At 47.6% G+C, this 19,045-nt stretch overlaps 1 protein-coding gene across 1 annotated transcript in view; it reads left to right on the top strand.

Annotated features, from left to right (window-relative positions):
* The window catches only part of LOC127547265 (protein FAM228B-like), a 47,997-nt gene that overhangs the window by 27,403 nt on the left and 1,549 nt on the right, over positions 1-19,045 (top strand). The window contains exons 4-7 of the mRNA XM_051974064.1: positions 2,733-2,924; positions 15,643-15,730; positions 15,815-15,971; positions 16,055-16,144. Of these exons, the coding sequence (XP_051830024.1) occupies positions 2,733-2,924; positions 15,643-15,730; positions 15,815-15,971; positions 16,055-16,144 (527 nt within the window). The remainder of the gene's footprint in view (positions 1-2,732; positions 2,925-15,642; positions 15,731-15,814; positions 15,972-16,054; positions 16,145-19,045) is intronic.

The raw sequence follows: 19,045 nt of genomic DNA, 5'->3' as shown, positions 1-19,045 counted from the left end.
TGTTGTCAAGCTGCGGATTCTATCTGCATTCTTCTGTTTGTTTCCAAGATGTCTGCATTGTTTGTTGTTGTTGTTATTGCTGTTGTTTTTTGGGGAGAGTTCATGGTGTCCTGGAACATGATATTAAGACTCATTGTCTCTTCACTTTTTTTTTTCTGAGATAGCTATTATTGTTTAATTGAGCTTTGTTCTTTAGTTCTATTGTTTTGGTTTGTACAGAACTAAAGTCTTCTCCAAGTTTTCTTGTTTAAAAAATTAAAAGATGGGGAAAAAAAGGAAAAAATATTTTTATTTTTATTTTTTGTTAGTTTTTTAAATGGTCCTTACTAAGTCAGAATATTTAAACGAAATGTCCAGAATTCTTAAAAATTACACAGAATCATCATTGTTGAGCATAAATTTTTCTAATAAAATCAAAAGCTCAGGAAGTAGACAATCTTAAATTTAGTTGTATGTTAAGTGAATTCAAATCTGATAGAGGTGTTGTGCTAATTTCAATCAACAAATATTTTAGTGAGAATGTCTTTTCACAATAATATATCTTCTTTAATGACTTCACTTAGATGTATTTGTGTAATGCTGGAGAAACTGAGGCAAGATAGAGATTAGAGAGTTTTTAATATTTTATGTGAAAGGGAGAGATTTACTGGACGCAGAACAGAATCCATTCTGCCTCCAGAACTGAATGAGACTATCATCTCCAAGAATTCAGCAGCTAACGTGTGCTTCCCATGAAGTATATATACGTGTCTCCAAGCTACTGGGGTAGAATAAAGCGGGGGCGGAGTCAGAGCACTGAAATTGGGAACAGGCTATTAATCTGCTTCTGACAGGGTGAGGGGAGGCACTGGACATTCTAATAAGTAGGGAAGGTCTGGGGTCATGATGTCTAAAATAGAAGGTCTTTCTCCTTATCTGGATTGAACATTTACAATTTATAATCTTAGCATAGGCAGCCCTAAATTATATCAGTTCTAATGATCAGGAGGGAAGGGTGGTGTTGCATCCAGAAGGATTGAGGCAGAACAATTAAGGGAAACTGAGGCAGGACAATTAGGGAAATTATCAGGACAATAAAAGGGAACTGTGGCACAACATTTGGAATTTTATGTAACAATATATAGCTGCAACATTTTGTTCTTTCTTAGTTTTAGTAACTCCTCTGTAGTAATATTTCACAGAATAGGTTAATAAAATTGTTGAATAATAAATATTTGGTATTTTAAACTCTATGGAAAAGCATTTTTTTAATCAGCCTGAACCTCTCTATTTTTTAGTCTACTGCTTCCCTGAAATCTTTCTTTTTTGAACACTTGGTCTTCTTTTCAGCATTCTGATGCCAGATTTTCCTTCTTGTGATTCCAAACCACTGGAAGTTCTTTGGGGAAATTTCTTTTTTTTGTTTCAGAGGTGCAGTTGTTGCTGCCATGTTAATCTCTCTTTCTCCTTGCTTTCATCTGTGCCTTAATAGTGATACACTGTACTGGCGACTTCTCCCCCACCCCCACCCCTAAACACATTCTTCTGGCTTTTTGACAGTTTCATGCAAAGTTTTCCTGTCCTTTATCTTCTTGCTCTTTTCTCTTTTTTATTTTAAGTTCCTTCAAAAGAACTGGCTCTGATCCATGGCTCTCCTCTGGAAGCCGACCTTCTGTCCTGGAGCACACTTTGGAGTCTCTCATTTTGTAGCTCCGGATGACCTCACAACCCTTGCCATGCACCCCCAAGTCTCTGGCTGGGGGGCTTTGCCTGGAGGATCTTGCCGACCTCTTTAATAAGAGGTTGGGTGGGTGATGTCTTGGGAGTCCAGTCCAAAGGCAGCGGATGTGACTTTGCGTGTTCTTGGAGGCTCCTTCTCCCTCTTCAGTCCCTGCCACGACAACGATGCTTCTTTGTCCTTCCTCTGGGATGAGGAGGCCCATGGGATGGCCCAATGCCGCATAAGCAGCGCTGCTTGCCTTGCTCTCGGCTCTAGCTGCCCTCCCCCCTCCTGGTTTCCTTTACAGTGGGAATGTCCACCTTCCCCGGGTGCTATTTCTCTGGCCGTTGGTTCAAGGCTCTGGCGTTTACAACTGTGCTAATGGACACTCACCAGGAGAGGAGCCCCCAGGCTCGCTCTCCCCCCCGGGACTCTGCCCTTGTAGAAGCTGAAGCTCTTCCGCATCATTTCCCTGGCTGCTGAGTTGATTTTCCCGGGAAGGAGCCTGAGCCAGTCCCCATGAGGGCCCCAGGAGAGCTCGGCCGTTCATTGGCCATGGGATTCAGCCCAGTTTCTTCACAGGTCCAGCCCTCCTGGGCAAGGTAGAAAAGAAATCAATGGCCAGACCAGGGCAGTGGGTGTTTCTAATTTGCTTCGCTTCTCCCGGGAGGATCCCTAGCCATTTTTTGGGTGAATTTTTCCTTTTGTAAAATTAAGGTCTTGAGAAACAACCTTGTGATTCTGTTCTTGTTGGGCCCTCATCTTCTCAGGGACCCCAATTCTCATCTTCCCTGCAGAAGGAGGAGTAAATGGACTGCAGGACGAGGGTCAGCCACGGCAGAGCTCCTGAGGGGAAGGGAGCATCCACGGCAGACCCCGAGAAGCCCAGGGGTTGGCAGGAAGGAAGGAGTGGGGCCTCCTCTCTCTGGCGGCCATCGGAGGTGGTGGGAGGGGGTGCTTCCCCTGGTGGCTGTGGGGAGAGGAGGTAGATGGGGCCTCCTCACTTATCTCCCGTGTCCTACTTTCCCCATAGGAAGTAAACAAGTATCTGCAGCGCCAGGATTTTTTAAATTCGAGGAGGAAGGAGCTGCTGCACAAGAGATGGACCGAGAATGTGGCCTTTCCTCTTCAGCAGAAAATCATTGACAAAGTCGGTTCCCCCAAGGAGATCCAAAAGAAGAAGTGCCTGGAGCTGGACGGTTACTTGCGGTTCAGGGATGCCACGGTACTGAGCTCCTGTTCTGCCTAGAGCAGCCCCTGAGCCGGAGCTCAAGGCTCGAGTGACCCCCACTTAGTGCTCCTTGGTCAGGATTCAGGTTTCCCGTTTCTGAGGGCAGGCATCCAGGCAGGAGCCCCCCAAGTGCCAGGCAGCCTCCTGAGGGACGGTGATCCCACAGCGGCAGAGGGAGAGTCCCCGGGGCAGGGGGAATTGTGTGACCCCTCCCTTCCCAACCCCCGCAGTGTAGACCTGCCTGATTCACAGGCCAGGAAACACCTCGGTTCTGGTCCTGAGCACTTAGGGGGTGCAAGGCCCTCCCTCCTAGCCCAAGGCCCCAGAAGCCTCCTCCAACTGTGTAGTTCTCGGGTTCTGGGCTAACAAAAGTCATGGGCTGGTTTGTGCACCTTCGGAAAGTCCCCACAACCAGAATGGATGCCCCAGGACAGGTAGCTAGAGACAGACCTTCCTTTTTGTCTGACAGAGGAAATTAAGACCGCCAGAGCAGGGCTTGGGGAGGGCAGAGCAGGGAAGGCCACGTCTGAGCAGGGGCTCTGAATTGTGTCCTAAAGAACCTAAAGACAAAAGTCTTGGCCAAAATGGAGTTCACCTAAAGGAGGGAAAATGTTCCCTTGAATCTGCTCCTCCGGCCTTTCTGCGGGGCAGGCCCAGGAGGCGGGGAGGGGGCCAAGGGCTTTCTGATTCCTGCAAAAAGGGAGCTAAGAGAGAAAGTCGGGGCCGAGTAATGAGACCCAGAGAGCAGGAAGAACGGCCGTGGCACTGGCCAGGCCACCCGGCCTGAGCTGGGAGGGTGCTGCTGACCCGAGCCAGAAGGCTTCTAGCCGGAGGGCCCAGGGCCCAAGCCTGGAGCGGGCAGGAGAGCCCAGGCAGGGGGCCCGGGGCCCAAGCCTGGAGCGGGCAGGAGAGTCGGGGCAGGGGGCCCGGTGCCCAAACCTGGAGCGGGCAGGAGAGCCCGGGCAGGGGGCCCAGCGCATTCAGCCAAAAGCAGAGCAGGTCATAATTGGCCTTGGAGAGAACTTCGTCCTGTGCAAGTTCTGGCAGAGTTATTCACAGGGGGCCGCTCTCCCCATTTGTGAGAGGTATTTTTGGGGCGCAGCTACTGCTTGGGGCTTGAGGACCGCCCCCCTCCCCAGCAGTCCTTGATTGTAAGAAAATGCAGAGACAAGGCAGGGGTGAGACCCTCCCAGGAGCACCTACAGGGCCCCCTGAGGCAGGTTCAGGTGGGAAAGTTCACAGCCGCCAGCTGCACAGAAGTTCTGTTTCTATGGAGCCCTGAGGGGTCCCAAAGCTGTCTTCTCTTAGGTCCTGGTGGATGACTCCGGGATGGGCCGGGAGTCCAGGGAGGGCTCTGCCTCCTCTGAGGGGCCCCCAGGCTGGCTTTTGCCTCCAACACAGAGGCCCCTTTTGTGTCCTGTGCTTCTGATCTGTCTGAATACACCGACTTCATCCACCTCCAGGGGCCTGGCAGCATCGGCCCCCTGACTCGGCTGCCCCATCTCATCCCACGAGGACCGTTCCCTCCCCCCGGCCCATCAGGCTTCTCGTGAGCACATCGGGGCGGTGAGACGTCCCACAATCCCGACCGTGAGCGTTTGCTGGTGTTCGGTGAGGAGCCTGTGCCTTCTGTAGGATCCGAGTCCTCTGTGGAGCTTCCGGGGCTGAGAGAGAGATGACCCAGGGCCTCTTCTCTGAGATGCTGCTTGTGCCAGGTCTTGTACGGGGCCACAACAGGGCTCCCCAAAAGATCTCTTCTTCATTGAGGCAAGAATGGAGGGACTGTAAAATTTAACCCCGTACAGGCCAGCAGAACTCAGTTCCAAAGACAAAGAACCGTGACCTTTAATGGTTACAGGGCAAAAGCCATCACTTGTAAATAGGATCAATGAGAAAAGAAAGAGCATCCGTTTGTTTTCTGTATTCTCCCTCTGACCAGTAAGAGAAGATCATGTCTCATAGGTCACTTGCCTAAAATCCTCCACACATCATTAGCAACAGTTGGGCCCCTAAATACAAATTTCCCCCCGGGGAAGTTCAAAACAGGCATTAATGTAGTAACTGATGAGAAACAGAACGAACACAAGGTCACTGACTAATCGGAGCAGTCATAGTAGTGTCCAATAACAAGCGAATCGGCCAACAGCAAAGGGACTGACATCCGGTCTCCTCGTGCCCCAAAGCCACCCAAGCTGCCCATTTCGTCCCGGGCTTCTCAGATGAACCGGGCAGTGTCTCTGGCCCAGGAACACCTTCTCTTGGAAGCCCTCGGGACAACTCTGAAGGTCTCCTCTTCATCAGACTAACTTCTCTGGTTCCATATTGCTTGTGGAAATTCTTGAATGTTCTTGCTGAAATCTTTTACAAAACAGACCTCCAAACACTTTGGACATTACTTAAACATTACTTCTCCAATAACTAGTTAAAACCAGTTTAAACATTGTGGTTCCCATGACATTAAATTAGGAACCCCTAGTTCCCTTAAAACTTCAGAGAATTTCAGTTTTAAATGCCCCCTTGCAGTTTCTTTATCTAAACTTTGCATCTGATACAAGCAATGCTGATAACCAGCAAAAGGAAGAACCCGATTTGTCAATGAGTCCTTCCAGCTAAGGATTTAGCACTTACAAAATGGGCGCCTACTCTAAGGCTGAATGCTTCTCTAAATGAGAATTGACTCTATTATCCTTTATCTTTCTATAGCTGTTAACAGTAATATATTTAAGAAAGTCAAAAACAAACTCAAAAATCAAAAGCTACATATTTTGCTGTCGTTTGTCCTTCATTTTCAAAGATGAGCAGTGATGTCACAGGGGATTTAACTCAGAATGAATTAAATGTAGACGAGACAGAGCTGTGCGGATTTAGGGTTAGGGTTAGGGACTCCTTGAAGTCCAGTGGCAAGACCAAAATCAGCGTGCTCACCTTGGCGTCCTCCATGTCTGGCTGAGATCTCCGTACTCCACAGCAGCTGCTTCAGTCACCCTCGTGGCTGCTGGAATGGATTGTTTTCGTCTGCCCGTTCTGCCGGGGGAGTCTTTCCCCGCTTGGAGCAGACAACTCTTTACCCCACTGATAGTCTCTCAGTTATCCTCCACCTGGCTTAATCCATCTGCTGAGATGGTTTACCAGGGTGTGGCCACTTAGATAAGCTTCCTGCAGTCACAGGTGAGAGTTGGGGGAAGGTGGACACCAAAGATGGAGTGCCGGTCCTCCTGAACCCCATCCATCCAACTAAATATTTTAAAATATCCCAGGAGGTAGAGTTCTTAAAACGCTGAAAATGACATAAATAACTGATGCTCTTGTTTTCTTAAAATTTTTACTCAGTTTTTTTACTTTATAATTTTTGCTTTACCTATTAATTACTTAGAACTCCAAATTTATATATCACTTAATTTCAGTTTTTGTTTGTTTTTTGCTGAGGAAATTGGGGTTAAGTGACTTGCCCAGGGTCACATAACCAGGAAGCGTTAAGTGTCTGAGATCATGCTTGAACTCAGGTCCTCCTGACTTCAGGGCTGGTGCTCTATTCACTGCACCCCCAGCTGCCCCAATATCACTTAATTTCAATGAATTCCAATTCAATTCCGGCTCAGTTAATTTCAGTTCCCCTCTTGGAAAGAGTCCCAGTAAATCATGTCTATACCACAGGACATGCTCTAGAAATAGTTGTTAATCCCAAATTCAATGATAAAGCTAAATAAAATTGACTTTTCCTTTGAGATAACATAAGAATTCCATAAGTCACTCTCCTCTAATAAAACTGACTGCACTAAAGTTCTTTCCTTTATCCCAAAATGGAAAATGTTTCTGATTGTAACTTGAACATGTGTGTGTGTGTGTGTGTGTGTGTGTGTGTGTATCTCACAAACTCATACGCATAGCTGAATAATTGTGAAAAACTTAAGGACCTTTTCCAATTTGGAAAACTTTTAGCAGACCAAAATATTGTTTCTTATTAATAAGATTGCCAAACATTTGTTTACTTAAGTTGTTCAGCTAGATTTGCCATAAAAATCACAGCTTAACTTGCCCTGGTAAAGGGCAATTTGCTATGAGGGGAAGAAGTCAGGGACAAGATTAGCCTGCAACAACACTGGCTCTCCAAGCCCCAGCTAATGGACACAGAGTGACTTAGCACATGTATAACAGGATCCCCAGTTCCACTGGATTGCAGGCAAGAATAGTATAAGCAACCAAGGATATGGCAGGGAACTACTGCCACGTTCAGGTGGGAAGATTTCTTGTTCTGGGAAACTGAGTCAAGGCATCTTTGCCTTCCCAAGATCAGCCTCTCAGCCTTATTCCCAGGGACAGAGCGCTATCCACTGGCCTTGGATCTCAGAGTCACTCCTCTTGAGCTGCTAGCAGTTTTCTTGAAGGACACCATAACCCTAAAAACGAAGCTCACAAAGAAAATTCAGGGTTCTAAAAGGTTTGCCTCACACAGAAACATTTCACAAAACACAGAAAGACTGGACACAATTGTTATCGATGCTCTCAATTTGTTGTAACAAGTTAGGAAGCAGAGAAAGAGCCAACAGGTCTTTTAAAAACAAATGCATGAAAAATTTGACTTAATATTCCTTCTTCAAGCATTTCTCCTTCTCAAATACAGCTTAAAAAATTCATTCTGAAACAAAATAGTCATTAGAATTTAATAAAATAATCACATTCTGTAAGTTCTCATAAATAGTGCATATATGATTGCTTAGTAATTCCTATTTCTAAGATTGGGGTTTTTTAAGACTAAGGTGGATAAAGATGTAATTTGATGGATAAAGATGTAATTTTAGTACAGACCATTCCATGAATAGCTTCATAATGATCATAATCACAAATCATTTATATATTGTAAACACACAACAATTCCCTCCCTTTATTCAACGAGTGTTTGTAATGTAGAAGGAGGATCCCATTTCCATTTCTTTCAGGGCTGATAATGAATGATTCATGATCTTGCTGAAACAGCCAGATTTGCAAATAAGGGGACGTTTTTAATTTTAAAAAGGTCTCTTTTCCACTTACCCAATCTCCCTTTTCTTTTCCATAAAGAAAGCAATTTTTATTCTTCCCTTGTAAAATATACCCAATTAAATACTTAATAGTTTTTAGAATCATGACAATAGCCTCCAAATCCAACAATTTCACAGTATCCAAATCCAAAAGAATCAAGATATCCAATGATATGATTGTGCCATTAATTTAATAACATTTCACATTTAATGGATTCTTAGAATTTACAACACAAAAAATTTAGAAAGATGATACAAGAATTGAAAACATAAAGTAAAACCACCATGTTAATCAGATAAGATTAATTCAGTGAAATATATTTTCAAGTTCACCTTCATACAGGAAAAGTCATTCAACCATAAATGTTTTTAAAATTCATAATCCTCAAAGTCTAGAAAGATATAAGCACAAAACACAGTTCATTGTAGAATCAATTATAGCAAATACTAATAACATAAACAAAGGTCAAAGAAAATCACAATAAGACACAATCTTACTTGTTTGAAGTTCATGTTAGGCTGCAAGAACCACTGTGATTTCTTCACATTCACTAGCTACTCTATTCATGTCACATATTGGTAAACTGAGGTAACTTGTTTTAAGGTCACATAGCTGACAAATTTCCAGATCCATCATTTTCCCAGCACTTTGTCTTATTGCCAAGTAGTAGAATAAATTCTGACCTATCATAAACATCTTATTAAGAGAGATACACTTTACTTAAAAAGGGACCAGAATAAATTCAGTTATTCTTGATTTTCCAAATCGCATCACACAGAAATTCACTTTATAATTTAAATTATTTAGCATTAAATGTGGTCATGTATTTAAAGCATTTCATATTATGGAGTTTACTATTTCCAGTTAATTCACTGCTAAAGATTTTTTTAAAATGACAGTTTCATAAGAGGTTTAATTCACTGTCAACACTGTTTCATAACAGTGGAGCAGAAAAAAAGTGGGCAGCTTTCAGAGATTGAGTGGACAGCACTGAATATGCTCATCTAGGTCAGAACATTCCCAAATACACATAAAAGCATATTTTAATTTAGTTCAAATCTGGTTTCTAATTGCTTACCAGTTTATACCTAGCTCCCTATAACTTTTTCCTATATACTTCCAAATCAAACTGCAATTTTAAATACTTTAGTGCCCAATAAAAGAAATACATGAAGCTTCATACAACTTTTCTACTTAAAGCCAAAAATTCCCTCAAACTTTTCCTTCAACATACATTTTCTCCTGTGGCCCCAAAACCCAGACCTGTCTTACTGTCTTCCACATTCTTTCTTTAAACTTCCTTTATTTTGAAAGCTCACTCCCTAAATTATTATTCCAAGAGCATTTCAGACTATTATTCTCTAATCCTTACTTCACTGTTTCTCCTTTATAATTTTAACATACACAGTTGCTAAACAAAACCAATGACTTGCTAAAAATTTGCTGAATTATTAGCAATTCTATTTTTCCTAAAAGATGGAAGCACCAAAAATCCTTTAAGATGCTTTTAGCAATTATAAAAATCTTTTATCACCTTATAAAAATAATAATTAACAAATAATTAACTAAAACCTGAAATGTTGCATTCTTAAATAAGCTCCTCTTTTTGTAGGCAGAATTAACTTTTAAAATGTTAGATGCAAATATATCTCGATACACATATGTACCTACATATATACACATATGTATGTATACGTACATATATATATATAAATACGGAGCTGAAGTGTAGGAAACAACATAGTTGGTTGACAAGTCGGTAATGGGGGTTATACACATACATACATACATAAATATGGATGTGTGTGTGTGTGTGTGTGTGTGTGTGTATTATATCTTACAAGCTTTTCTCTAATCAAAAAAATTACTTTTTCTTGGCCATAGAACAATCTTGTTATTCTGGATAATGATGATGGGATGGATATAGGGGAAGGCCTCTTATCTCATAAAACAAATTCTAAAGAATATTAACTCCAAAACTTTGCTTTTTTTTGCTTATTTCAGCATTAAAAAACATTTAAAACAAAATTTGGAGATTTGGGGTTATAGTTTACAATTTATATTTCTGTCATAAATTCAATTTCGAATTTAGTTGATGTCATAAATTTGTAGGTTTGAGGGGAAAACATCTTCTCTTTTCTCTCTTCCCTTACCCTCCTAAAATATCCAAAAAGTGCAGGGATGACTAGAAAAAGAAGAGACTCCTGAAAGAACTCAAAAAGTAGATCACAAGACACAGATTTTTCTTTCTCTAGATGTCATGCCTACAATTTTCTGAAAACAATCTTAATAAGATGGCACAGACAGACCACACGTAGGTACATACCACATCGCAGGCATTCCTTGGAAAGAATGGACTCCGAAACAGCCACAGCAGCCATCACTTTCTACTGAAGACTTGTGAATCTCAGGACCATCTCTGGGCCACCATGTCTTCCATTTACCTAAATGCAATAAAACTTTATGGATGCTCTCTCACAGCAAACCTTGACATTTCACAGACTGTGTCATTGTAAAGGGAAGACAGGGACACATCAGAGAGGGACAAAGGCGACATGTGGCCCAGAGTGCTGGACCAGCCACAGACTCATCCTCCCTAAGAGCTTGCATTCAATAAGCCAAGCCAACAAGATGACCAGAAGAATTATTGTCAACAGATCAGAGGGATTTTCTGAGCGGAAACAGCTTTGTTGCTGACTCGGAAAGAACACTATGCTAATGCATGGATGGCAACAATGGAGCAGAAAAAAAGTGGGCAGCTTTCAGAGATTGAGTGGACAATACTGAATATGCTCATCTGGGTCAGAACATTCCCAAAACATGAAGATTGGCTTGGCAAAATGATGGGGAAATTCAGAAGCTGTTAAACGAAAAGCAAGCACTCCATAGGGTTTATACCAGCAGGATAGTTCATCTGTGTCTAAGAAGGGAACATTCAATTCCAAAATACAAGCAATGCTTAGAGAGATGCAGGATTCTTGGCTCCGAAGGCAGGTGAAATTCAGTTTTTGCTGATAGTAACAATCTAAAGCACTTTTATGATGGCCCTTATTTATGCGCCAAAGACCTAGGTGCATCTCAACTATTCAGTACTGATGGAGCCATATTGATGAGCACGATCCTGGAGAAACAGCTGAGAACTGATATAGCATTCTCAACAGACCATCCCCGATAATACTGAAGCCACTGACCATTTATCTCAGGATGAATTCAGTCAGTCCCTCTCTAGTTAAACTTCCAACTGAAGTAGTTTTCCGTGCCTGCTCCTTTCTTGTGGCAAGCTGAGATTACAAGCTGTCCAAACACAAGCTGATCGAGATCTTCTGGATTATATGGCAGGATACCAAGTATTTCCACTGGCCATCTCTATAAAAGAAAAGGGAAGAGACTGTCCTGTGACAGTCTCAGGAAGGGGATGGCTCTCTCTTGGTCACTGCAGGCAAGAGTCTTGTCAGAGTCCTTCTTAACAGGCTAATCCTGCACCTGGAAGATCATCCAGAGCCAGTGTGGCTTCAGAGCGGGCCGAGGAACAGTTGATGATGGTGCTTGCTACGTGACAGCTCCAGGAGAAATACCAGGACAGGGCAGAAGTCTGTGCACAATATCTGGAGCTCTGACCAAGGCCTTTGATTCTGTCAGTCGTGAAGGCCTATGGAAAATGATGTCAAAAGGTGGCAGCATGGAGAAGTTCATCTGTATCGTATCTTAGTTTCAGGCACATTTGTCTGGGACCTGGATAATGGCCTTTCCTAGTGACGTGGAAACGGCTCCTGTGCTTTTTAGCATGATGTTTTCAGCAATTCTGTTAGAACTCTTCAATGCGGACAAAATGGCATTGAGGCCAGTCACCATTCTGATGGCAAGTTCTCTAACTTGAAAAGTTAACACTAGAGTGAAGGGAGAGTTGGTGGGCAACCTTTCCTTCTTGGAGAATTATTCCCTCAATCAGTTCAGAGATGGTTGTGTGCTCAGCCTTGCGTGCATCTCAGCGAGATGCAGGATGGTATGGATCAGTGCTCTGCTCCTTATGCTTACTTTGCACCCATCAGCGCCAAGAGAGCCCAGGTTCTCCATCAGCCAGCGCCACACCATCCATACGTGGAACCCCCAGATACAGCAAGTGGACAAATGCTGACCGCTATGGCCAAGTTCTCTTGCCTCAGCAGCGTCCTTTTCAGGGAAGTACACACAGAGGATGAGGTCAGTAAATGCACTGCCAGAGCTAGTTCAGTCTTTGGAAGAAAAGGAAAGTGTAGGAGATCAAAGGATCTGAACTTCAGATGATGAAATTAGTCACCTATAGACATGAAAAAATGCTTGAAATCACTATTGATCAGAGAAATGCAAATTAAGCAGCTCTGAGAGAGCACCTCACATCTTTCAGATTGACTAAGATGGCAAGAACAGATGACAACTGTTGGAGGGGATGTGGAAAAATTGGGACACTGATACATTGTTGGTGGAATTGTGAATACATCCGGCCATTCTGGAGAGCGATTTAGAAAGAACTATGTTCAAAAAGTTATCAAACTGTGCATCCCCTTTGATCCAGCAGTGTTACTTCTGGTCTTATATCCCAAAGAGATCTTAAAGGAAAGGGACCCACATGTGCAAAACTGTTTGTGGCAGCCCTTTTTGTAGTGGCTAGAAACTGGAAAATGAGTGGATCCCATCAGTTGGGGAATGGCTGAATAAGTTATGGTATGTGAATGTTATGGAATATTATTGTTCTATAAAAAATGATGAGCAAGAAAGGCCTGGAAAGATTTACATGAACTAATGTTGAGGGAAACAAGCAGAACCAGGAATATATTATATACAATAACACCAAGATTATGTGATAATCAGGACAGCTAGATGGCACAGTAGATAGAGCATCAGCCCTGAAGTCAGGAGGACCTGAGTTCAAATCTGACTTCAGACACTTAACACTTTCTAGCTGTGTGATCCTGGGCAAGTCACTTAATCCCAATTGCCTCAGCAAAAAAACAAAACAAAACAAAAACATGTGATGATCAACTATGAAAGACTTGGTTCTTCTCAGTGGTTCAGTGATCCAAAGCAATCCCAATAAACTTTGGATGGAAAATGCCCTCTACATCCAGAGAGAACTATGGAGACTGAATGTAAATCAACACATTCTATGTTTACTTTTTTAAAAATATTCTCATGTTTTTTCCCTTTTGTTCTGATATTTCTCTCCCAACATGATTCATAAAGAAATGTACATTTTAAATTTAATATACATGTATAACAGAAAAAATAAAAGTTAATAAAGAAACATAAGTGTTTAATTGCAGTAGAAAAGCCAGTAATATTTCTGTGTATGTGTGAACATCAGTTTTAAAAAATAAAGCAAATCAAACCTAATTTCATAAAATAAAGCTAAAGTTTGAGAAAAAAGTAAAGTATAGGAGAAAAAAGCTATTAGACTGACAACCAAACTGAAGGTCTCAGCTGAACTGACCCCCCTCCCTCTCCCCGCCCCCCCCCCCATAGGTTTCATGCCAGGAAACTGAATTGCTCCCACTTGAACTATCTTAGGAAGATCATCTGACAAGATAATGCACCAGACACTGAGTCCTTTCTGGAGCTGAACTGCTGAGAATCCAAACTCTGCTGCAGAGAACCTAACTTCCACAGGCTGGCCACCTTGTTCAAATGCCAAGCACGTGTTTGCCTGAAAGACTTTCCCAGAGAATTCCCAGCAGACAAGGCTCAGGTGGAGGGGAGAAGCAGCGACGGGCGGACACTTTGAAGGGCTCTCTGAAGAGCTTTGGAAGCGCTTGTGAGACATGGAGAAAATGTTCAGCATGGGGCACCTCCATCAATGAAGATGCTACACTCTGAGGAGCAAAGCAGAATTGCAGTAGCTACAAACCAATGATGCATAAATAATAGAGAATTCACCCCAAATGTTAATGTGGACCATTTGTGCCCGGCCTGTACTGGAGCCTTCTGAGCTTATACTGGCCACACTGGATCTTGACCCTGGGACATTCCATTGATCCTCTTCAAGAACGAAGGAGACAGCCAACTGCTATTATTAGCCTTGTGATTTTACCTGATAATTTATCTCTCTGAAATCCCACCAGTACAATTTGAGTCAATATCACTGACCAACTCGAAATCACTTTTGATCAGAGAAATGCAAATTAAGCAGCTCTGAGATAGCACCTCACATTTCTCAGATTGGCTAAGATGGCAAGAACAGATGACAAATGTTGGAGGGAATGTGGGAAAACTGGGACACTGATACATTGTTGGTGAAATTGTGAACACATCCAGCCATTCTGGAGAGCGATTTGGAACTATGCTCAAAAAGTTATCCAACTGTGCATCCCCTTTGATCCAGCAGGGTTACTACTGGTCTGAGATGTTAAAGAAAGGAAAGGGACCCACATGTGCAAAACTGTTCTTGGCAGCCCTTACTCTGCCTTAATCAGTTTCACAGCTGGAGACTTCACATCTCAAACACAGACACTTTCAATCTGTTCGGTTTGTCCTTTGATTCCTAATTCGGGAACAAAACTCATTTTCCCCTCAGAGATAGTCCTGAAAAAAAGATGAGTTTGCAGCCGGGAATTTGAATTGCTTGATCCGTAGGAGATGCTTTTCTATGATTGGACACATGGGCAGTTCCCCAATTTCTCGAGATCAGAAAACAGGCGTCTGGCATGTGTCCGTCTCTCACTTCTCTAATGTATTTCTGGGGACCCATAGAAGTGCCCCAGGAGGGATGGCTGGGCTTTGATGAAACTGCTTAAAGCCCTTTTAAGTTCAGATTCAAAAGCTGTAGATACAACATCATAGAGAAACTGAGAACATAAATCATACATTTTTTTTTTGTTTGCTTGGAGAAGATCTGAAACTGTTGTGGAGAGTGGATAATTCACTACCAGTCCCTAACCAACAGAAACTTCCCTTTGTGGAACATTTGTCCTACTAGAGTCCAAAAGACTAGGGGAAAGTTCTGAGAAGGATCTGGATCTGGACAGGAAAGCTCTTCTCTCCTTATTCCACTAATGCCATCAATTGCCTTGATTAATTTTAGCAAAAGAGTAAATTGAGGCAGGTCTCTTGAGTAAGATAACATTGATAAGCAGGGGCCAGCTGCCTGTCAAAATCTGGGTCCGTGTCCATTAATGCCAAAGAGAACAGCTCTCCATTTATGGATTTGGGGGAGCAGAGAACAGAACTGAATGAGGTAGATGACATCATGGTATCGGGGGCAGCAGGATGATCCCAGAGCCGAAGTGCATCTAACAACATGGTCGATTGGTGGCTAGGTAATGGGGGTTAGCAGTGACCCCCATTGTTTGTCACAAGGCTAAGGAGGTGAGTCCAGGTGAGAGACAGCAAACCAGACAGCCTTGGGGGACAGCCTGGGACTAAGGGTATCAGGCCCAAACACTCTGCTTTCTCCCAAATTCTCCAGCCCGCTCTGGTGGAGACTTGGGGAAGAGGATTTTGTAGCCGTCTGTCTTGCTCACGGTCCCAGCTGAAGCATTATGGGCTCTTGTGCAGAGAGGCCTTTCCCCCACGGAGAGAAGGGGCAATGGCCAGCCCCGAGGGCCTCTGTCCCCTGCCCCGAAGGCCCACTGCTTCCCCAGACCGTCCTGATGCTGAGGCAAGCTCAGGAGGGGGCCGTGTCTGCTTCAGACCCACCTGCAGCGGGTCACCTTTCTTCCAGGTTACGATCCCTCTGTTCCGCGATCCCCTGTTACAAGCCCAGCAAGACAGAGATGAGGAGAACCGAGCAATTCGTCAGTGCGAGACAGGTACCCGGGTGCCCCTGGTCCCTCGGCTGGGGGAAGGGCCCCGACAGGACTAAATGCGCTCTCACGCTGCTTCTGTCCCCGCAGGGAAGATCTACACCATGAAGCAGTTTAAGGAGCTGGAGAGGGCCGAGCAGCTGGCCAAGCTGCCGCAGTCTTCCCTGGCCCGCCAGAACGTGGGCCCCCACGAGTGGCTGAGAGTCCCTTTCGGGTACATGGAAAGCGAATTTCGCCAAAAGTCCAGGTAGAGCTTGGTCTCTGCCCTTTGAGCCCAGTGCTCATGGGGAGGGCCCCGGAAAAGCCTGAGCCCCCCTTCTCATGTTCAAGGTTAAAGGTGAAAGTCGATCGTAACCAGCTCAGCTCGGACTGGGTTTTCTATCCTTCCCAAACCAGTGGAGAAGCAGCCAAGATTTCCCAGTAAGTCTTTGGTCACCACTGTTGTAGCTTGTGGCATTGGGCCCATAATCCTGCTTCCCGCAGCCTCTTTTCCCGTCATCAAGGGGAACCGCTTTAGAAACCCCATAGAAATGGGAGTTGGAGGGTCCCCTCACCTGGAGACTGCCAGAAATCTGCCCAAGGGTTTTCTATTTATTTTCTGTTACATTTTGAGTTGGGAGTCGTCTCCTTGCCGGCTCTTAGAGCCGGGGCGTGTCTGAATCCTGCACTCCCTAATTCTACGGAGACCTGGATGTTCTTCTCCCTCAGAAGGGCTTCAGGAGTCTCTTTGGCCCGGCTCCTTCCAGACTTCTCAGCCCTGCTCGCTTCCCCTGCCCCGCCTGGGTCTGAGGCTGGCCGAGGGTCCGCCTCCGGAAAACAAAAGCTCAGTTCCCCCCAACACATTCACCGAGAGCAAAAGCAAAGGCTTTTAATCAAATGGCACAAGGGTCCGGGGACCCCCGAGCACACACAAGGATCCTGGGGCGCATGTGCAAGGACAGCTGTGTCAGCTCACACCAGCTGCTGGCGCCCACTCACTGACTGCTGGGGGCTGCTTTCCTCTGGGGCCCATGGGGCCCCCCACTCTCCATCCTGCTGTCTACAGCTCTAAGCTGCCCCCCCAGAGGCTCCCGGGCTGGGCCTGCCTTAGGGGGAGCTCCCACCAGAAGCTGGCTCAGTGGAAGGAAGGCTCTGCTAACTCCCCATTACAGGCCCTGATCAGAGGGGGGCTGTTGCTCCCCAGATTCTCTTGGGGCTGAGAACAGGTTTGGTTACACAGATAAGACTCCCCCCCAAAAAAACATACACTCTCCGAGTCACATTTCTCCTCTCCCCCAACAACCAAACTGTTCTCACCTCTGCCTGGAAGGGGTCCCTGTCCCAGCTGGGGGGGGGGACTCCCGACCCGGCTCCTCGGGGCCCCATCCCAGCTCCTTGGGCCCCGTCCCAGCTCCCGGGGGGGACTCCTGTCCCGGCTCCTCGGGACCCCCGTCAGGCTCCTCGGGACCCCCGTCAGGCTCCTCGGGGCCCCTGTCCCAGCTCCTTGGGCCCCGTCCCAGCTCCTTGGGCCCCGTCCCAGCTCCGGGGGACCCCCATCCCGGCTCCTCGGGCCAGTCCCAGCTCCGGGGAGGACTCCGTCCCAGCTCCCGGGGGGGACTCCTGTCCCGGCTCCTCGGGACCCCCGTCAGGCTCCTCGGGGCCCCCGTCCCAGCTCCGGGGAGGACTCCATCCCAGCTCCCAGGGGGGACTCCTGTCCCGGCTCCTTGGGACCCCCGTCAGGCTCCTCGGGACCCCCGTCCCAGCTCCTCGGGGCCTCTGTCCCAGCTCCCGGGGGACCTCCGTCCCAGCTCCCGGGGGGGGGGGGACTCCTGCCCCGGCTCCTCAGGAGCCCCGTCCCAGCTCCTCGGGGCCTCTGTCCCGGCTCCTCGGGACCCCCGTCCCGGCTCCTCGGGGCCCCTGTCCCAGCTCCTCGGGACCCCCGTCCCGGCTCCTCGGGACCTCTGTCCCAGCTCCCGGGGGGGACTCCTGTCCCGGCTCCTCGGGACCCCCGTCCCAGCTCCCGGGGGACCTCCGTCCCAGCTCCCGGGGGACCTCCGTCCCAGCTCCGGGGAGGACTCCGTCCCAGCTCCCGGGGGGGGGGGGGGGACCCCCGTCCCGGCTCCTCGGGGCCCCTGTCCCAGCTCCTCGGGGCCTCTGTCCCAGCTCCCGGGGGGGACTCCTGTCCCAGCTCCTCGGGGCCCCTGTCCCAGCTCCTCGGGGCCCCTGTCCCAGCTCCTCGGGGCCTCTGTCCCAGCTCCCGGGGGACCTCCGTCCCAGCTCCCGGGGGGGGGGGACTCCTGTCCCGGCTCCTCGGGACCCCCGTCAGGCTCCTCGGGCCCCGTCCCAGCTCCTCGGGACCCCCGTCAGGCTCCTCGGGACCCCCGTCAGGCTCCTCGGGGCCCCTGTCCCAGCTCCTTGGGCCCCGTCCCAGCTCCCGGGGGGGACTCCTGTCCCGGCTCCTCGGGACCCCCGTCAGGCTCCTCGGGACCCCCGTCCCAGCTCCTCGGGGCCTCTGTCCCAGCTCCCGGGGGGGACTCCTGCCCCGGCTCCTCAGGAGCCCCGTCAGGTTCCTCGGGGCCCCTGTCCCAGCTCCTCGGGGCCTCTGTCCCAGCTCCCGGGGGACCTCCGTCCCAGCTCCCGGGGGGGGGACTCCTGTCCCGGCTCCTCGGGACCCCCGTCCCAGCTCCTCGGGGCCCGTCCCAGCTCCCAGGGAGGACTCCCGACCCGGCTCCTCGGGGCCCCGTCCCAGCTCCCGGGGGACCTCCGTCCCAGCTCCCGGGGGGGGGGGGGGGACCCCCGTCAGGCTCCTCGGGGCCTCTGTCCCGGCTCTGTCGTGCTCTCTCCTCCTTCACTCCCAAGCCCCGCCTCCCACCTCTGGGGCTGGGCTTTCCCCCAATCTCTCTCCCTGCTCGCAAGGACAAGCCCGCCAGCCCCCATGAGGAAGCGGGAGTTTCCCTGAGGAACCGCTTGTCTCTGATTGATGGCCCCGAGGTCCCTCCCCCTGGAGCCCAAAGTAACTCCAGTTGCTTAAATGACATTTAGAGCCAAAGGCAGGGCGGGCCAGGCCCGCTGCGCAGGCCCGTGGGGACGCGGCTCTGCCGGGCTCGGAGCCAGATCGAACTCGGGAAGAGGAATTCTGGGAGCAGAACCTTCTACCTCCCGGCCCTGGCCCCGCGAGCTGAACCTCCCCAGCGGGTCGTCCTTACCTGAGAAATACTGTGGCCACTTGGGGGCGCTGTTGGGAAGGGTTAGTGGTGAAGGCCGTTCATCCCCAAGGCCCCCTTTATCCCCCAGCCCCCAATTACCACCGAGCAGGAAGAGAGGGAGAAAGTGAACAATAAA

This window comes from Antechinus flavipes, chromosome 2 (genome assembly GCF_016432865.1).
Source record: "Antechinus flavipes isolate AdamAnt ecotype Samford, QLD, Australia chromosome 2, AdamAnt_v2, whole genome shotgun sequence".
NCBI classification, from domain to species: domain Eukaryota; kingdom Metazoa; phylum Chordata; class Mammalia; order Dasyuromorphia; family Dasyuridae; genus Antechinus; species Antechinus flavipes.
This window is presented reverse-complemented; position numbering and strand designations above follow the sequence as displayed.